The sequence below is a fragment of the Sceloporus occidentalis genome, unplaced genomic scaffold (genome assembly GCF_023333645.1).
Source record: "Sceloporus occidentalis isolate IW3139 unplaced genomic scaffold, rSceOcc1.0.p SCAF_17, whole genome shotgun sequence".
Lineage (NCBI taxonomy): Eukaryota > Metazoa > Chordata > Lepidosauria > Squamata > Phrynosomatidae > Sceloporus > Sceloporus occidentalis.
The window spans coordinates 13,974,325-13,993,424 of NW_028316997.1; the positions used below are offsets into that span (position 1 = coordinate 13,974,325).

Genomic DNA, 19,100 nt, shown 5'->3' on the forward strand with positions numbered 1-19,100 from the left:
GAGTGGACAGACACTTTACAGAAAGTCGCATGGAAAGTTTAATATAAGATTATTACACTCAGTGGGTGCATTATATTTTGGAGAAAATATGTGTTTACCCAATGCATTTTGGAAAAGGTGGATGATGAAAGAGGATTGCCCTAAAGTTTTGAACTGAACTAGTGATAAAACATCCCAAAACATTTTTGGTAGACAAAAGGCTTGCTGCAATCTATATAGTACTGTCCTACACATGCTCATCACAGAAACTGCATAGAAAACATTTAAAAGAAGCACAGAACCGATCTAGTCATTGTCCAAACACTGCCCAACGTCCATGTTACTTTAGACACCCTGCAGACTTTATATGGAATTAACATAGTAACATAGCCACATAGCAAGTCAGGTTCATAAAAGTCTATCAACTTCAACCATTCTACTTATCCTTCCTCCTTTTGATCTAAAACAAGGGAAAACGTATTTTTTATTCCCTATTTTTCCAGATTTCTCATTGGATCGAGAAGCTCTAAAGTAATGTCTATTCTATCATTTATAGCGCTATATGTTCTGTTTTTCCAAAAAATAGTCATTAAAATAAGCCTTATTGAAGGCACCCATTGTTTTTGATAGCGCCACCTCTCTGGCAAGCACATTTTACACAGGGGCATCAAACTGTGGCTCCAAGTCATAGCATCCAAAGGGGAAATGTCTCCATTCCCACCCCTGGTGGCCTTTAATAACCTACGTTTAGGCAAGTTAAGACAGCATTCACCCTCGCCATAACATAACTGTTTACACAGTTGCTAAACCTGTCACAGGGTCACATAAAAAAATCTAAGTAAAGCCTTGCCCAAGACATGCTTCTAACCACATCTCATAAAACAAGTGTTCTGCTTTAAGAGATGTTGATAAGTATTCATTATGATACCGTGAGCCCAATGATGGATAAGTTGAGAATTCCGCCTAGATTCTCACACAGTGTTGCGGGACAAGGTCACTAGGCTTGGCCCTTTATAATGCATAGTGAAGCTGCAGTGACAAAATGTTTCAACTTGCCCTGAAAAGTGCTGGTTTAGTGACAAAATGGGTGAATAAATGTGTGTATTACAATGAACCAAACAGTTTAATTTCTAGGTCCACCTGTCTGTCCACTTGTGTCATGCCCCACTGACCACAAGTAAGGCAAATGAGCCGCAAATGTCTTATGAAGATCGCTGCTCTTACTGCAGTGTTTGCCACAGTTATGGGAGGAATTTCAGGAGTGCCAAGTGGCTGGTTTGGAAGAGGTCAGCAGGAGGGAAATGCATTAAATCTGAATTGACAGCAGCTGAAGGGGTAACAGGGGCAACCAGTTTGGTATCAGACAACAGCTGTAATATCCCAGCAATGGAAGCCGAGGAATGAAGCCAGCAGGAGCAGATAAAGTAAAAACAGGCTAACGGCATTCAGTTCATATGCCTCTCTGCAGACAGCGACCTGCCCTGTATAAAGGATCACTTATCTGAATTACCATTATTATTTATCCAGTTTATGCAGCACCCGTATTCAGCAGCTTACAAAAAAAGGCATGTAGGTAAATGTAGGACGTAGGCAGGTATATATATATATATATATATATATATATATATATATATATATATAATATTTTTCTGTATCTATCCCTGCAATGCATTGAAAGAATGTATGGGACCTGATACTGAACAGACTGTAAAAAGCAACTTCTTTGAAGAGTCAACAGTCATATCTAGGTTCTCTTGGACTTATTGGCTGATATGATGCATCATACATTTGTCCTTAATGGACCTCTGTTACATTGTCTTTATAATACCAGAAACACACAATCATAAGTTCATTCTTTATAAGTTTCTCTGTTGTTTTCTGTTCCTACAGTAACTGTGTGCCTTGTTAATGAGCGGCACTTTATACTCGACCCATTGTTGTCTTGTTGTCATTTCCTTATTAATTATTCACTGGTGATCTACGTTGATTAACTCCATTGTTGCCTGCTAAACATGCTACCTGCTAGCATAAGACGAGTTAAAATACATTTGTGTTGGTGCATGTGCTATGTACAGAGAGAGAATGTATACACTAATATATGTGTTAATTATCATATGTAGCAGGGCACTTCAGAAAATACAAGCTGATTTAAACAATGATTGAAAGGCTATTCGGTATTTTAGGTTTAAAATTCACACCTTTCTATGGTTTTGGCCATAATATTTCAATATATGTATTTATGCGGTATAGTCTTTATTTCCGCACCTGCACTGTTTGTCATTCTGTTGTTTTACCCAGTAGTAATGAAAAGAAGAGGGTAGAAGCTAATTTTGCCTTAGTCTGTGAATTTAGTAGCAAATAAATCTAATGTTTCTTATGACACTTGTAAGCTTCATGTTTTAATTGATGCGTTTAAACACGCAGGATAATTACAGTGCAGCTGGCGTCACCGTGGCTTGCCTACATCGCTACCAGTGGCTACATGAGCCTATGGCTCATGAGCTACTTTATCTATGCTGGCAAGCTCCGGTGTCACAGGACAGCAGCCGGCACGCTGAGCTGCACCATCTGCACACCATTCCCACCTACACTGGTGCCTGCTTCCAGAAGATCACTGGTCTCCAACTTGTTCATAGTGAAAGCCACTTAAGTTAATGGGGAAAAATAACGCTCTATGTTAAATGCATCCTGAGGTTGGAACAAAAACCTTGAGACTTGGGGTCAAACCCTGAGAGTCCCCCGGAATACATTTAAGGATATTAAAGGTATATTGCATTATTATAACTTTTTTTTTTTTAATTCCATGCATGAAGTACCTAGTATCTCTGGCGTGGTGATGGCAAAGTTGCATCTATGACAGGTGGCAAACTGTACAAGTTTTTTAATTAAAAAATATAATAGATATCTCCATTAACAAATATATTAATTAATCATTAATACATGAATTGCTACATTTTGTCTACTATGTAACAAAAAATTTGACTTAGTAAGCTCATGTGGAACACAATCAAGAACAGAGGCAGGGTTATTCATATATATATATATATATATATATATATATATATTCCTCTTGGCATGCCTTTGCTATACATTACACCATATATAATATACCTTTGATATATATTACTCGATATATTATTACAAATAAACAAGGCATGTGTTTAAATACACAGTTTCCCCGTTTTGTTATTTAAATACTGCCCCTGTCAATAATATATTACAGTTATCATTGAAAGGAAACGTATTGGTTGCTCAGACAAAAAGCGTAACGCATGATATAATCTGATGCTGCCTTGAAAAAACAATAATGCTTATTTGTTCCACAGTAAAACCGCCATGCATATGGATGTTTGTAAAACAGGAAACACATTTGCCTTCTGATTGAAATGTTGTTGTTCGCTGGTAGGATGGAAAATGTCCAATAATATGTTTTTACCCATCCAGTTTAATGTGGTATGTAACGTTATGTTGGTGACAGAGGTGTCACCAGCCAAATTAAACAAAAGGTGTTTGCGCGTCCAGTTTGGCCACTCAATGACAGCAGTGCCGCAGGCCGCCGTGTACACACACCTGCAGGAAAGTGCTCAGGGGGTGCGTGTGCCTTTTCAGTCACCTTTGTGGAATGGAGTTTGCTGCATTCCAGGTAGTGCGTGGAATGGTTGGTTTACAAACACTCTAATTGCTTACTATATTTTGATGGGCAAGGTATGTCTACTAAACCCTCAACCTGCCTCTACTCTACTCATGATCAAACTGCTGTGAGTAGAGAAGCAAGTTGAAAGTTTTAGTTTAGACATTAATTTCATCAAAGCATATATCTATATATATATATATATATATATCTATATATATAGATATCTATATATATATATATATAGATATATATCTATATATATATATATAGATAGATAGATATATATAGATATATATATATAGTGAATACTTCAAAATTCATGGAGAATTCATGATTCATGGAGAATAAACATTAAATCGTCTTATCTTCAAGTGTGTGCTTTTGCATTCTGATCGCCACTCCGCCATCTTCATGATTCTGACCACAAACAGTCTAGGACTCAATGGGCCTTTAAACAATTCAGGATCTGAAGAGGCTCACACAATGTAATAACCAGCTGGTGAAATTGAAGTGACCACTTAGCAAAGTAAAAACAGAAACTATGTTAAACCATCACAAAATAAGCGGTGACTTATGACATTGCATCGCCTTCCTTTATATGTATGTGTGTTTGTGGGGGAGTTATGCATGCGACGTTGCATGGTGTTGCAAGCCCTGGGTATGGACATACTCTAGTGCATTAGGGACATATTGTGGGTGAGAAGTTTTCTTTAGGAGAGATTTGAGGAACCAAAGAGACAAAGATTCCAGACAATCTGTTGGAGAACAATTCCCCAGAATAAAACCCTTAGGCAGTTAACTTTTGGCTACTCCCAATGCACATGACTACTAAATACTGATTCAACAGTGACTCTCAGGCGGAAGCAAATGCAAGGTATTCAATAGCTAAATTGTACCCACAGTCAATATAAAACATATGCACATTATTTTTAATTTTTTTCTATTTATGGTCCACTGACCATACAGGTATGTAAGTGTATCAGGTAATTGAACAAGTTAATCTTAATAGTACGATGGTTTTCAGAATGCAGTGAAGGCCTTTGTAACCGTGAAACACGGTTCTATCACCATGGCAACGAATAAGTTGTTCCTGCTGACTGGACCATTGCATTGGTTGATGTGGTGATAAGGTAATGTTTCAAACTTTTGACAACTATTGGGAAAGTGACATGGAAATGGACCTCAAGTAGCAATAATAAATTCACCAATTAAACTGCCTGTGGTTTGTGTTTTGCTTGTCAGAGGAATTGTTTTGAGATATTTAGTTTAAAAGTTTAGAGACCAGAGCAAAAATTATCTGTTCCTAATCCATTTTCAATTCTGAAGTTCCCTCCTGCCACAAAGGCTGTCTTCATATATCAGCAATTTAACCCATAACAATGGGTAGGAATAATCATGCCGAACTTTTCCCATGAAATACCGTATATAATGATTCTATAATTCTATTATGTAAGATAGACGCAACAGAATAAAACAACTTTTGAAGTTTCATATCAATGCTATTTATTATGTAAATACAAACAGTAAGAATTTGAATACATTTGGATGGGTTCTTCCATGGCTTGATGAAGGCTGCCATCATTATAGAGATTATAATTTACATATTTGTAGATGATGAATCCAACCAGGCAGCAGCTCTGGCAAAATGTCACAATCATCACTGATGTTATATCCAAGTTGTTCTGATAATTGTTTGGAGGCTTGCTTGGTACTATCTTCATCTTGATTAAATTGTTGTCGTCATCATCATGCCAACTTACAGGCAAGGGAGCAGGGCAGACTTCCATCACAAATTCTAAAGCTATTTATTATGTAAAGAATGCAGACAGTATGACTTTGAATACATTTGGACCGATTCTTCCATGGGTTTGATGACGGCTGGCATTATTATCGCCATTAAAAGCTACATATTTGTAGATGATGAATCCAACCAGGCAGCAGCTCAGGAAAATTGACACACTTAAAAATGATGCAATAGAAGCAATACATTTTGTACGCATGTTTTTCTGATAATTGTTCGGAGGCTTGCTTGTCTTCATCTTGATTTACTTGTCATCATCATCATCACAATTTACAGGCAGTGGAGCAGGGCAGACTTCTATCACCAGTAGAAATACGAGGATAACTAACAGCTTCATTTTCCTTGTTCAGTCAATCCAGCAAAGTGGTGGCCTGAGCCTGTGTTCTCCACACATTCAGCTTTGCCTTTACTGCATCACAGAGCTATGATGTCACCATAAGTACTGTTACAGCTGGAATATTTGCACCTGGACTCAAGTGAACAAAATATAGTTTTATTAAAAAAAAAATAATAATTTTGTGTTTGCTTTGTAATTAATTATAGGATTTTTAATGTGCTCATCAGTATACTATTACTGCAAATAAAAAAGATAGTTGTTATTAACTGTGATATGTAAAAAGGCACTTAAATGTAATGATAGAACTGAAATATGTTAGGAATGCAGTGAAGATCCCGGTTTCTATTACTATGGCAGCCAATCAGTTGTTCCTGCTGATTGGACCATTGCATTGGTTGATGTGGTGATAAGATAATGATTCAAACTTTGCACAACTATTGGGAAAGTAACATGGAAATAGACATCATGTAGCAATAATAAATTCACCAATTAAACTGCCTATAGTTTGTGTTTTGCTCGTCAGTCAGTGAAATTGTTTTCAGAGAGTTAGATATATAGTACAATAATTCATTGAGCATTATAGAGGACCATCCCTTTTTTCTGTGAAAGGGTTTAGCTGGCCCTGCATAATGCATAGTTCAATTAAGTACTTGAATCAATCTCACCGCATGCTTTACACAGTACCAAACAAAGTGTTCATACAACCGAAGCTCATTGGGGTTGGGCTTTTATAATGTAAAATAAAGTCAGTAAGGTGAAAAACAACTCTTCTGTCAACCGCCTGTTTAGCTAATACCCATTTTAGAGGGATTGTTGATGTAGCTTAACCTTTACATCCGTGAAATGCTAATCTATCTCTCCCGTACCCTGTAGACCATTTTGTATCTCTGTAATAGTCTGGGTAATTTTGGATTGGGTAAATGGATTTTACAAGCCATTTAGTTGAGTTTTTATAGTGAACAGTCAGTAATGGTGATCAAGGCAAAGATTGAGATTACACTGCTGTTTCCCTATTTAATGATGATGTTATGAGATCTGACAGGTCCTCTCAGGGGACTTCTAAATCCACAGCAGCAGCTCCTTTTGTTGCACCACCACATATTCTTTAATAGAACATACAACTTTTTCCACTCTCCATAACATAAGTTTATTTTCTTTTGAATAGTTTCTTAGAAGGTCTTTTATAAATTAAGATGTACAGATTAACAGTCGATATGTATAACGGTATATATATATATATATTAATATATATATATAATGTATGTATGTATGTGGGGACCTGCTTTTATACTAACAGACTGTACATTGTGAGTATATCCTTTTATGAATTGTTCCACTTAGTCTTATTGCCATGTAAATCCATACATGGGTCATTATTCTGCACCAGGGAGATTTGTGTTTGTCAAATGCAGTGATGAAACATAACTGCATATTTATGTGCCAATAGCAACCGCCATTTTTGCTGGTTACATGTGTTTTACCACTTCATGCCAGAACTGCACGTGTCCTCCATTGGGCCATCTAGTGCGTCCAGTGCAGTGGAGACCTTTGTTTTCCCTGCCTTCCAGGATGCTAAACATTCTGGACCCTCTTCTCCTTCTGTACCAGTATATTTGTATGTGCGTTAATGTTATTGGCAAATTGTATATTGTCCGTCTTGTAACAGTACTATGAAATCTGCTAAAGCTCTAGTCACGATAAATTGCATATAACAGTGCATTTAATCCACAGTCAATTATTCTGGGATTTTCGATTAGTGCATATTTTTAGTGTTGATTTAATCTTAAATGGAATGTACTCATTGGTTTATTTTTTTTCTTTCAGATGGTATTCATAGTGTAACCGCACATTGTACTCTTCGAGTGACTATCATCACAGATGATATGCTGACAAACAGCATCACAGTACGCCTGGAAAATATGTCACAGGAGAAATTCATGTCCCCGCTTCTTTCACTGTTTGTGGAAGGAGTTGCTACCGTATTGTCTACCACCAAGGATGGAATTTTTGTCTTCAATATTCAAAATGACACAGATGTCAGTTCCAACATTCTTAATGTGACTTTTTCTGCACTTCTTCCTGGGGGTGTCCGTAACAAGTTTTTTCATTCTGAAGATCTCCAGGAACAGATTTACCTCAACAGGACCCTTCTAACCATGATTTCCACACAGCGTGTCCTGCCTTTTGATGACAACATTTGTTTGAGAGAACCTTGTGAGAACTACATGAAGTGTGTGTCTGTCCTAAAGTTTGACAGCTCTGCCCCCTTCATTAGCTCAAACACCGTACTTTTTCGCCCCATTCATCCTATCAATGGATTGAGGTGCAGATGTCCTCCTGGATTTACTGGAGACTATTGCGAAACAGAAATTGATCTCTGCTACTCCAATCCTTGTGGCAAAAATGGGCTGTGTCGAAGCAGAGAAGGTGGCTACTCTTGTGAGTGCAATGAGGAATACACAGGTAAGCTTCATTTATAATATCTATATATTATATATATATTATTTACTATTATTTATTGTATTTTGGTGTACTTTGTTCAGTTGGCATAATAGCAAAGAATGCATTTTTCTGTATTATATTATCTGGTAAATGCCCTTGGTTTTTAAGGAGGCTGGGTGGATATTGGAACTCGGCAAAAATGTTACTTTATTATTATTATTATTATTACTACTACCTTTTATTTATTAAGTGCCAACAAATTATGAAGCACTGTGCAACTTAAATGGGGCAGTTAACAAACATATCTAAAATGCATGAATCCATACAGACACATCAGGAGATGAGAACCTTACTCGAGAGCTTGCCTTCTAGCCAGATGGTACTTTTTATACAAAGTTTCAGTCAAGAATGGTGGGCTTTTCGGGCCCCGCTTGAAAAGTGTGTTAGATGACTCCATAACAAGACATGCAGGATTACTCATATGTGGTAGTAGTAGATGTACCTCTTGTGATGTTCATGAATAAACAATTCCTTAGCTAGCTAGTACATATATCATCAAGCAGTGTCTGGTGAATCTGCAAGACGGAAAAGTCAAGATGACTTATTACGTATAAGTGCTGTAGGCTGTGAGCATGCCCGAAGTGCCCCTGATTTACCTCCGCTGGTTGGCCTGGCGCATTCACTCCATGATATCAGAAAACTACCTGTATATAATTAAACACAAATTATTTTTATGGACAAAATTCTGTTCATGTGTTTCCCTGTTTAGCTTTAGTAATTAAGCAACGTGTCTGCTCCCTCAGATCTCACGTAGAGGTTTTATGCATAGGTCATAAACAATTATGTTGCATGCTTTATACATTTCACAGTTTACAAAATATACTAGAAAACACATTCTCGCAATTTAATGTATTTCTGAGTATCGTGAAAGACACAAAAGAACTAATGACAAGCAATTTGTAAAGCAATATCATTGTATGTGTTACTTTTTTTTTTTTTTTTTTAAAGACATCTCTATTAATCTAACAACCTTTTTTTAAAAAAAAAATAATAATTTGGGCTTTGATTGCAGTTAATCAGGATAATAAAAGTCTCCTTCGTGACAGTTTGCACCCATGCTGGGAATGTCTATTGTTCCCGGGAATCTTCTTCCCAGTAAAATCTAGGCCCCTGGAACTCCAGCTGTAACAGTCATGTTATCTGTGTAGCCCTGAGCGGTGGTGACTTGCTGCAAGCTGCATATTAATGCCAGGCATTGTTTGGGCCATGAATGGGCTTGGCGTCCAGTCATTCTGGTTGATGGGGTAATGCTGGGTGGAATGCAGCGCCAGCTAGGGGCTCCCTCCTTTTCATTTTCCCTTTTCGGTGCGCCGTATATCAGAAATCTGCCATTTCAAAATGCTACAATCTGTCATCCAAATGATAAGGCCCACTAAGGAATGATGATGGAGAGCATGCCAGAGATATAGCTCAGTTCACAAATAACTACTTGTGGCCAAACATGAAATATACCTCATTAAAAAGGGCAACGATTATCCTCCTTCCTCCGGAGGATAATCATAGCGTAATGTCACCATTATCCCATCCAGTACTTTGAAGGTCTTCATTTGTCCTGCAGTAATTATTAGTAATTTATACACGATGAAAGTTATCCTATCGCTTGAGTTTTGTGTAACTTACACTCCAGTAAACTGAGCTGCAGTGTGCATTTTTGTAACTGGTATTCAGGACAATTAGACTGGCTTATCTTTAAGTCTGTTTCTTTTCTGAAGGTTTTGACACGATGAAATAACTAAAATTGCATGTACTTTTTTAAACGAAAGTTAGGGAGTATGAGATATTATAATATTCTTTTTTTCTCTAATGCCTTCATCTTCCTGAATTAAATATTGCAATAGTCAAACCAGGTTTCATAAAATAATAATGTTGTTATCGTAAAATACCATGTACTGTAAAGACCATTTTTACATATCCTTTTAAGGGTTCTGGGGTGAGGATATCATAGAACCTGTTTTTTATTTATTTAATTATTATTACATATTATACCATGGGATTTAGAAACATTCTGGCGCATTCCCAGTACTCTTTTAACTAATATAAATGCTGGTGAGCTAGGTTGTTTACTTGTGTTACCTTTCCTCACCAAATGCAATAAACTGTATTCCATGTCTCCAGGGGTAAGCCTTCCCTTTTTCATGAGTAATATGAATTCTGCTCCTGTGGCATTACTAAACAACATGATTGCCAACTCCGGAAAGTGATTAGCACATATAAACAGCCTCAGGCCCAACAATTCAAACCAAGTGTCTGCCAGTGATAGATGGCACAGATGACGCTATACCCAGTGCTTATCTTTATGATATAATGTGAGATATTGAAACAACAACAAAAATAGCTGTGTTACAAAGCTATAGAGATTGTATTTCAAGATGAAATTTCTATAACCATAAGTATATAAAGTGTGAAAAAAACGTGCATATGGGCTTTGTTAAGGTTTACAGTTTCTATGCCATTGAACAGTTATGAACTGAATATTCCTATCTTGTTATTATTTATGCACTTCAAGTGGTCAATATAATTCCATTTCATCGTCTCACACCAGCAACATATTTGGGCTCATTTTGGATCTCAAAATTAGGAAAAGGAGCAGGTAACAAAGTAACTGAGACAGAGAGATAAAATAATCTAATCAAGGTCAAATTTGTCAACCTTGAATTTCCGACACATTTCTTTTGTTCACCAAAAATGGTCTTGCAATACATATTGAGGGTCATCACTATCTGGTCAACATGACACTTCATTATATTTTACACTTGCTCTTTATGAAGATGAGCACAGTTTCCGAAACGTATATTTTCAGGAACGAGCCAATGGGTCTTTTGGGCAATTTCAAAGTTTGTTCCGATCAGGAAGGATCCAGGGGCCTAGTAAACCATTACAAGGAAAATTACTTAATAATTACATGAATATATGAAATACAAATTCTTTTATTTATTGTACTTGTTATTATTAGGTATGTCATTCTTTGCAATATAGTATTCTAATGCCCTGCTTATGTTTTTAGAGTACCTAATAGGCTTTCTAAAACTTTACTTACCTCTTCATTAGGAGAACACTGTGAAGTGAGTTCCAGATCTGGACGCTGTGTTCCCGGCGTCTGTAAGAACGGAGGAACCTGTATTAACTTGCTTATTGGTGGTTTCAAGTGTGAATGTCCAGCAGGTGAATTTGAGAGGCCTTACTGTGAAATGACCACAAGAAGCTTCCCACCACAATCCTTTATTACATTCAAAGGATTAAGGCAGCGTTTCCATTTCACAGTCTTTCTAATGTGAGTATTAACATATAGACCAATATATACGTGTTATGGCATAGGTTAGTATGTGACAATGTACAATACAGATAGATTTATTGTATGCACCACTTTACCAAAGGTAATTCTTTTAACAGCACTACACTATGCTATACAGAAGAGTCATATTATCAGCATGGTTCACCGTTTGTTTTATTAATATATTTATATATTTATAATAATCATCATCAAGCTAATGTTTCTAATGAAAACAGTGTATCACTAGCCAATATACACAAACAGCTAGAAATCCCATTACATTGCTCCAGTAGCTTTCCTCAAAAAGCAGCTCCTGGGATGATAACCAAAGCTTAAAACCTTGAGGGAATAGGGTGAGCCGAAACAGAGAAAGGTGGGGTAGTGTGGTAGTAGTATCAGTGACAGGGAAGTTCTAGCAACTAAGATGGTATGCTTTTCTGGAGAAGTGGCTTTTGAGATTTTGCTTGAATGTTGGGAGGGAGGTTTGGTGGAAGAAGGTTCCAGTAGGCATGGGGCAGCCCAAGTGAAATCTTGTAGAGTGGAAAAGTGAGGAGCAGAACCTTAGCCGATGGAAAGAACGTAAAGATCGAGTAGAAGACTCGATTTTCTGCCATTTATGATGGCAGAAATGCATGGCCTTATATGTTAGTACCAGGATTTAAAATTCAATTCTTAAGGTAATAGGGTGTCACCACTATTTACTGGTGACTCAGTTCTGACACATGACTAGTTTGCCTATGTAGTAAATACTATGGGTAATGTTTTGCCGCAAGTTGGTAAGAGTTACTACAGAATTAGTACATGTGATGCTTCCTGGTTGCACTCATGTTAATTTTGTAGGGAAATGTTACAGTCTTGATGAAACTGACACTTTTGTATTGTTTTACTCTGACTTTTGACCCTCATCCTCTGTGTTTCAATGTGAAGAATGTGCCTGTTTTTGTGTTTCAGGTTTGCTACCAGAGAAAGGAATGCTCTGCTGCTTTACAATGGGAGGTTTAATGAAAAGCATGACTTTATTGCACTTGAGATCATTGAAGAGCAGATCCAGCTAACTTTCTCAGCAGGTACCTTAATTATCTTGTGTAGATCACATGGATATTTATATACGAAGACTCTGAGATATAAATACTTTTTTGGGGTTTTAGTATTCGTTATTGATTTTAAAACATACAAAAATGAATAACGTATTGGCATATACATTCCATTACAATACAATGCAGCAATTTTAGTGTAGCCAATATATATAAGACAGACAAAACAGACAACTAAATAGGGGGGGGGGATTATATTGCCGGTTGGGGGAAATCTGGGATAGAGAGGAGGTATAAATACTTTTAAGTACCTATGGAATCAAACTTAATTGACAGTGGTGTTAATGTCAAGGGTGTATTTCTTGATTTCATTGCTTTGTTTTGGTTTATGGTTACTTTTCAGTCAAAGAGTCGAGAGACTGTGCAGCCAACTAACATTGTAAATAGGATGGTTTTTAAGAATAGTGTTCCTTGACCAGTGATTTTATTTTAAACCAGAAATAGTATTGAAAATTTGAAAATCATCTATGAAGGCGGCAGTCCACAGTTCCAAGTTAAATGCAGCGTAACTCTACTTACTTCAGCAAATCTGTAGTAATCTTCCAGTAACTTTTTTAAATTAGAGAATATGTTACATTCTTGCTCAAGAGGGAACAACCTGGAAAATCCTGGCCTATTGTGCCATTTGGTTTACATGTCCTGCAACTAATCATATCCAATTAACTCCAGATTAGTCTGCATAACCTCTGATACATATTAGTGTCAAATAATCCCAGATTACCAGATGAACACATTAATATGCCTAAAGATAAATTAATACCAGATTATACAACTATCTAGCAACTATTTATGAACACCAGGTGAAGCTTTGTAAACTATAGCCAACCTAATTGGTGATTACTGCGTCTAACCAGCAAAATCCGTTTTGGACTAACCTTTTCAAGAGAAAGGATTTAGCACGTTTTAGAGTCTTTTTCTTTTTCTTACCATATATCATGATTCCTCCTTTAGTGTACCCACAAAAAATTGATATATTGTCATTTGACAAACAGGATTTATATTTGGTACGATTTGTATAGTCCATAATTTAAAATGAACAATTTATAATAGAATTATATATATATATATATATATATATATATATATATATTTCTAGTGGGAGGAGTACTAGTCTGTCTGTTTTTCTTTCATTCTTTCTTTCATTCTTTCCTTCTTTCTTTCTATACTAGAGGTAAAGAATGGTTCTTATCTGCCTTCAAATTCTATGGTTCTACCTCTTCTCACTGAAGCTGATCCCAAATTAATAAAGAAGCAATACAGTATAATCCTGCATTCCTGATCTCAGTACCTTTTTGGTTCGGGAGCTTAATAATAAATAGTTACGTTTGGTTAAAAAAAAAAGAAAAGAAAAAAAAAACAAAAAAACCAAGCATTTATTGTTGCCTACTGATGATTTAAGGAGATTATTCACTAATTGCTGGGAGTGATAACACATGAGGGGACCGTTCCCCCCCCCCTGAAATTTTTATTCAACTCAGTCCTGATTAACAAAACCTCTGGGAAAAACTTGGAGGGTTCCCAGGTAGGCTACTTTGCTAACAACATCATGTCTTTGCATACAACAAACAATTTGTAAAGAAAACATTCAATCAATATAATAAAATCTAAAACATTTTGTAACAGTGGAACCCTTTGTATTCCTTTAGATTAAGTTAGGTGTAACTTTTAACTGCAGTTGTTGTTTTGTTGACCTGGAAGAGTACTTCTTTTTTTAATTAACAAGCAGCTCGTCTTCTGTTGCCCTGAAAACTGGTCTTTAAATTGCCCTCTGGGTTACGCGTTGAACAAGTCTGTATTAAAACCATCTCTTGATTTCTGTCATAACATTTTGACAAAACCCGTATGACGCATCGCCTCAGCATACCATACAGGCACACGCCACGCATTTTGAAAATTACCCTGAAAGTAGTTATTATGAAGGTTGCGTTTCCCACAAAGTTGAGCTGCAATCCTCCCACTACTGCATGTCTTGGCAAAACACTAAATAACATAAATACGCTTCCAGTCGTTCATTAATGGGGTAAGATTTGTATGCATTTTAAATACTCTGGTATTTTCTTTATCCTTGATTAGGCTAGATTAAATAAGCTTTACTTAAAATGCTGTGCACCGCACTGATTTATAGTGAGCGCTCTCATTATTGTTCATGATCCATCCACGCAACATGCACATTCTTGTGTGGGTTATTATAAGACCTTAGGGATAATATGACACATTTATTCATCCATTGCATGTCGTAAACTAATTTATTGGCATTTCAAGCCTAAACTAGGACCCCACTGGTTTCTGTGAATTATCCAGAAGCTTGTTGGCATAAAGCGTGTATGATATAATGGTCGGTTACAGGATTCTAGAATATAACAACAAATCTCTGCGTTTCGGTTAATTTAGTGTTTTGGGAGTGTACTAGTGGTTTAAGAATAGGCTTACAGCTAAATACATTTTAGGGACCAAGCTAAGATGTGCAAACTAAGAGGTTACTATGGTATTTAGTTGAATTTGGCACTAAAAGAAAAGTACTTAATTATCTGAACATGTGCAGTCTTACGAAATGAGGTCCTTAAGTGTTAACTATGATTATGGTGAATTTCGGTAAATGTTTGTTTTGCAATAATTGCTCACCTGCATACATAGATTTGATTTGAGGAATTTCTTCAGACATTTTTACTGAATCATAACTATTTTGTATAGTTTTCACTGATGCCACTTTTTATGTAGCCATCTGCTTTTTTTAAGATTCTCAGGCTCAGGCACATCCCTTGTTGGAGTCAACAGAAATAATGTATTTTTTCCGATCCGTGTCAGCAAAGTCAAGCAAAACGGATAAGTGTAGGTAATAATAAAACTTCCCTAATTGTGATCTTCTGCAGGAGAAACCACAACCCGCGTGACCCCCTATGTTGAAGGAGGAGTGAGTGACGGGCAGTGGCATTCCGTGCAAGTGCAGTACTACAACAAGGTAAGGATTAAAGCGGCTTAATCTTTGCCATCATGACATACAGGCAGCAGCTTGCGTGTTGGACTTGCATAAAATTGGAATGTTTGCCTATGCACCTTCTTTCGCTCTCTCTGACATTTCTTTCCAGTCGCTGAATCACAATGCAAATAGAAACCAGTATGATTCTGGAATTTGATAGGGCTTACTTTTTTCTGCTGTAACATTTCTTTCAGAAATGTAAAATGATGCAGCATATTTGCATATTTTACAAATATAAATTTTTAAGAGGGAATAGAACAATTGGAGTTATGTATAAAAAGGTGGTTCTGGAGCAAAGTAAAAAAAGATCACCATTAGCAATCAAAGGTATGGTTCTAGCGGCACAGACACTTTATTGGTTTCTGGAGAGAAAAGACCGCTTTTTAAACTTTGTGCCTAAATCACTTCTTATTCATTAACCCCAATATGTTTGCCTGGGGAAAATATTAATTTATTAAGAAATAATATCGTATATTTGTGAATAGCTTTGGCTTTGTGTAGTTTGTTTATGACTTTTAATGGCCCAGGAGTGGTTTTTGTTTTTTAAAAAGGGATTCTGGTGTAAAATGGGAAAAATGCTCTTATCCCCATAGAAACGAATTGAAGCATTCTGTGGGTTATTATGGTGATATGGAGACTTTACAAATGTGGCACTGGAAACACTCTTTATATATAAAGCCTCCACTACTTTGCCAATAATGACTTTGTGTGACTACCCGACACCGAGACTACTAAAACTGACATTGTAAGTGCACCCAGCTTTGTTTGTCTGGATATTGGCTCCTTATAGAGAATATATTTGAGAATGGCTTTTCCCACTGCGCATGTGCACTTACATGTTTCCTTCTCACAGTAAACATAGCCTGTTCATGCTTGCATTTGTTTTATAGAAAAACAAATGTCCCTATATGAAAATCCCATGATGTCTGATACTTTCCTAGAAAATGTCTCGCTTTGCATCACCGTTTTTTTCACTGAACAATGAAATAAAGGGCCAATACTGCCACGATACAAGAAAGGTGAACTAAAGGTGTATCGTGGCTCGTAAATAGGCCGGTCAAGTTTCACCAAGGTATTCATTTGACTTGTCAGCCCCATATGAGCTGCGTATAAAGTTACTGACATGCGTATGGAGAGAAGTGTATGGGAAGTTTCCGGAATGTCTTATGCTAGATCTTTCCATTTGTTCTAGTTTCCTCCAGGTCAGTGGGCATACGTCCCAAGTGAATTCAGTGTTACATAAAGCCTTTGTGTTGGTCCTCTAAAGTAATAGTGATACCCTTTGAAACTAAGCTTTGGCTAATTATTATAATGATTTCTAATTAGTTGGACTAGTGTGAGTTTCAGATGTAGGCTCCAGAGAAACCTTTTGATGCTCCTCAATGACTATAACATGTGTTATAGTCCTACTATAAGTAACATAGTTCTACTTCTATGTGCCTTTGTTATAATAGACATATTCAAATTTGCAAGATATATGAAATGAATGTTGTGTACACGAAGATATACAGATGATTGGGGCGCAGGTACATATAGGGAAGAAAAACAAATATATATAGTGTAAATCGTATAAACACTAGAAAGTGTATGGAAATATGGATGCACTCACAAACGAACAGAATGCTTCAGGCCTCTCAAGTGTAGTAAACAGTGAAATCTTTAATTGATCTTCATATCAGATCTAGAAAATAAAACTGAACATAGTGCAGTATCTCAATAAAAGCAAAAATACTTCTTTAGATTGCACTCACAGTTCATCCATGCACGAAATGCATTTAAAAGCAAATGAAGTCCACCAAGAGGGGGGGGGAAAGGGGAATCCCGTATGGTGTTTTCCTCGTGAGTAAAATAATAAACGATAAATCCGCTATGGGGGTTCCGTATAGTCCTTCTGACGCGTTTCGCCGTGTGGCTTCCTCAAGAGAAGGATTTTCTGTTCGGTTTTCGGCATCGTCGTTTCTCTTATCTGTAGGTTCCGTCGCTTTTTCTGACGTGCCCTCTGACGTTTTCAGTGTAGAAAAACGTCTGAAAACGTCAGAGGGCACGTCAGAAAAAGCGACGGAACCTACAGATAAGAGAAACGACGATGCCGAAAACCGAACAGAAAATCCTTCTCTTGAGGAAGCCACACGGCGAAACGCGTCAGAAGGACTATACGGAACCCCCATAGCGGATTTATCGTTTATTATTTTACTCACGAGGAAAACACCATACGGGATTCCCCTTCCCCCCCCCCTCTTGGTGGACTTCATTTGCTTTTAAATGCATTTCGTGCATGGATGAACTGTGAGTGCAATCTAAAGAAGTATTTTTGCTTTTATTGAGATACTGCACTATGTTCAGTTTTATTTTCTAGATCTGATATGAAGATCAATTAAAGATTTCACTGTTTACTACACTTGAGAGGCCTGAAGCATTCTGTTCGTTTGTGAGTGCATCCATATTTCCATACACTTTCTAGTGTTTATACGATTTACACTATATATATTTGTTTTTCTTCCCTATATGTACCTGCGCCCCAATCATCTGTATATCTTCGTATTTGCACCCTAAGGAAGAGTGCTTTTTGGGTTGCTGCGGTCATTTGGGAAGTATATTATAATTATTATTTTTCTCACTTTTTTCCACTGTTTTCATTTTACTCACATACACGTGATACAGCATATTATTTTATTTCATATTGTGTACACGAAGAGCCTACAAGTTTCAGATACATTACAGCATATAGCTTTGGTGCAAAAAATGCAATCCAATTAAGCACAGCTGGAGTCCCATTGAGATCACTAATCTGTAGTGAATGGCGTTTTCACTACAACCATCCTACTGGATCTGCTGTCATGATATGACTTTCACATGTAAGAGATTCATGGTACAATGGAAGGAAACTTAAATCTATTTGTTTTTAATTTTAACAGACACTTGTACAGGGCAGTATCTTCATTTCACAGTATGGAATGCCTTTGGTGACACGACCAGTGTTCAAGGAAGGAAGACAATGTCTAAACCAATTCACTGACCTGGATCTTGAGAGGCACCACATGCTCAATTCACTTTATAACCCAAGTGCCTACTGAGCCATTGTTATCGTCGGCCTTATGCACTAAAAAGGAGACCCGCACAGGCTTTCAGTCCAACTTCCTGAGAACGCCAGTGTTAGTCCACTAGCGCTCTGCTTTTCATTGAGATGTAAATATATTTGCCCGAGTTCCTAGGGGCTCTATATATGTCAAGATACTCAAGGAAAGTTAACATTTTAAGCATCTTTATGCGATTTATTCTTCTTCCACGCCACACTACGTAGAAATCTATTTAACAGAGATATTTCTATGAAATTAAATTAAATATATTATTAGATATAGGATAAATATAATTGACATAATGTTCTAGCTCTCATTTCCACAATGTATGTGGAGTTGACATGTATTTTTAGTATTATTAGTATGATCTACACTGTGATTTGCAAGGCCCTAATGACCAAGTAAAATACATAAGGCAATAGTATTAT

General features: G+C 36.8%; 1 protein-coding gene across 1 annotated transcript in view; it reads left to right on the forward strand.

The window, feature by feature from the left end:
- Positions 1–19,100, forward strand: part of LOC149302865 (cadherin EGF LAG seven-pass G-type receptor 1-like) — a 93,613-nt gene that overhangs the window by 27,469 nt on the left and 47,044 nt on the right. The window contains exons 2-5 of the mRNA XM_089482078.1: positions 7,576–8,214; positions 11,302–11,524; positions 12,476–12,591; positions 15,489–15,577. Coding sequence (XP_089338204.1) covers positions 7,576–8,214; positions 11,302–11,524; positions 12,476–12,591; positions 15,489–15,577 — 1,067 coding nt within the window. The remainder of the gene's footprint in view (positions 1–7,575; positions 8,215–11,301; positions 11,525–12,475; positions 12,592–15,488; positions 15,578–19,100) is intronic.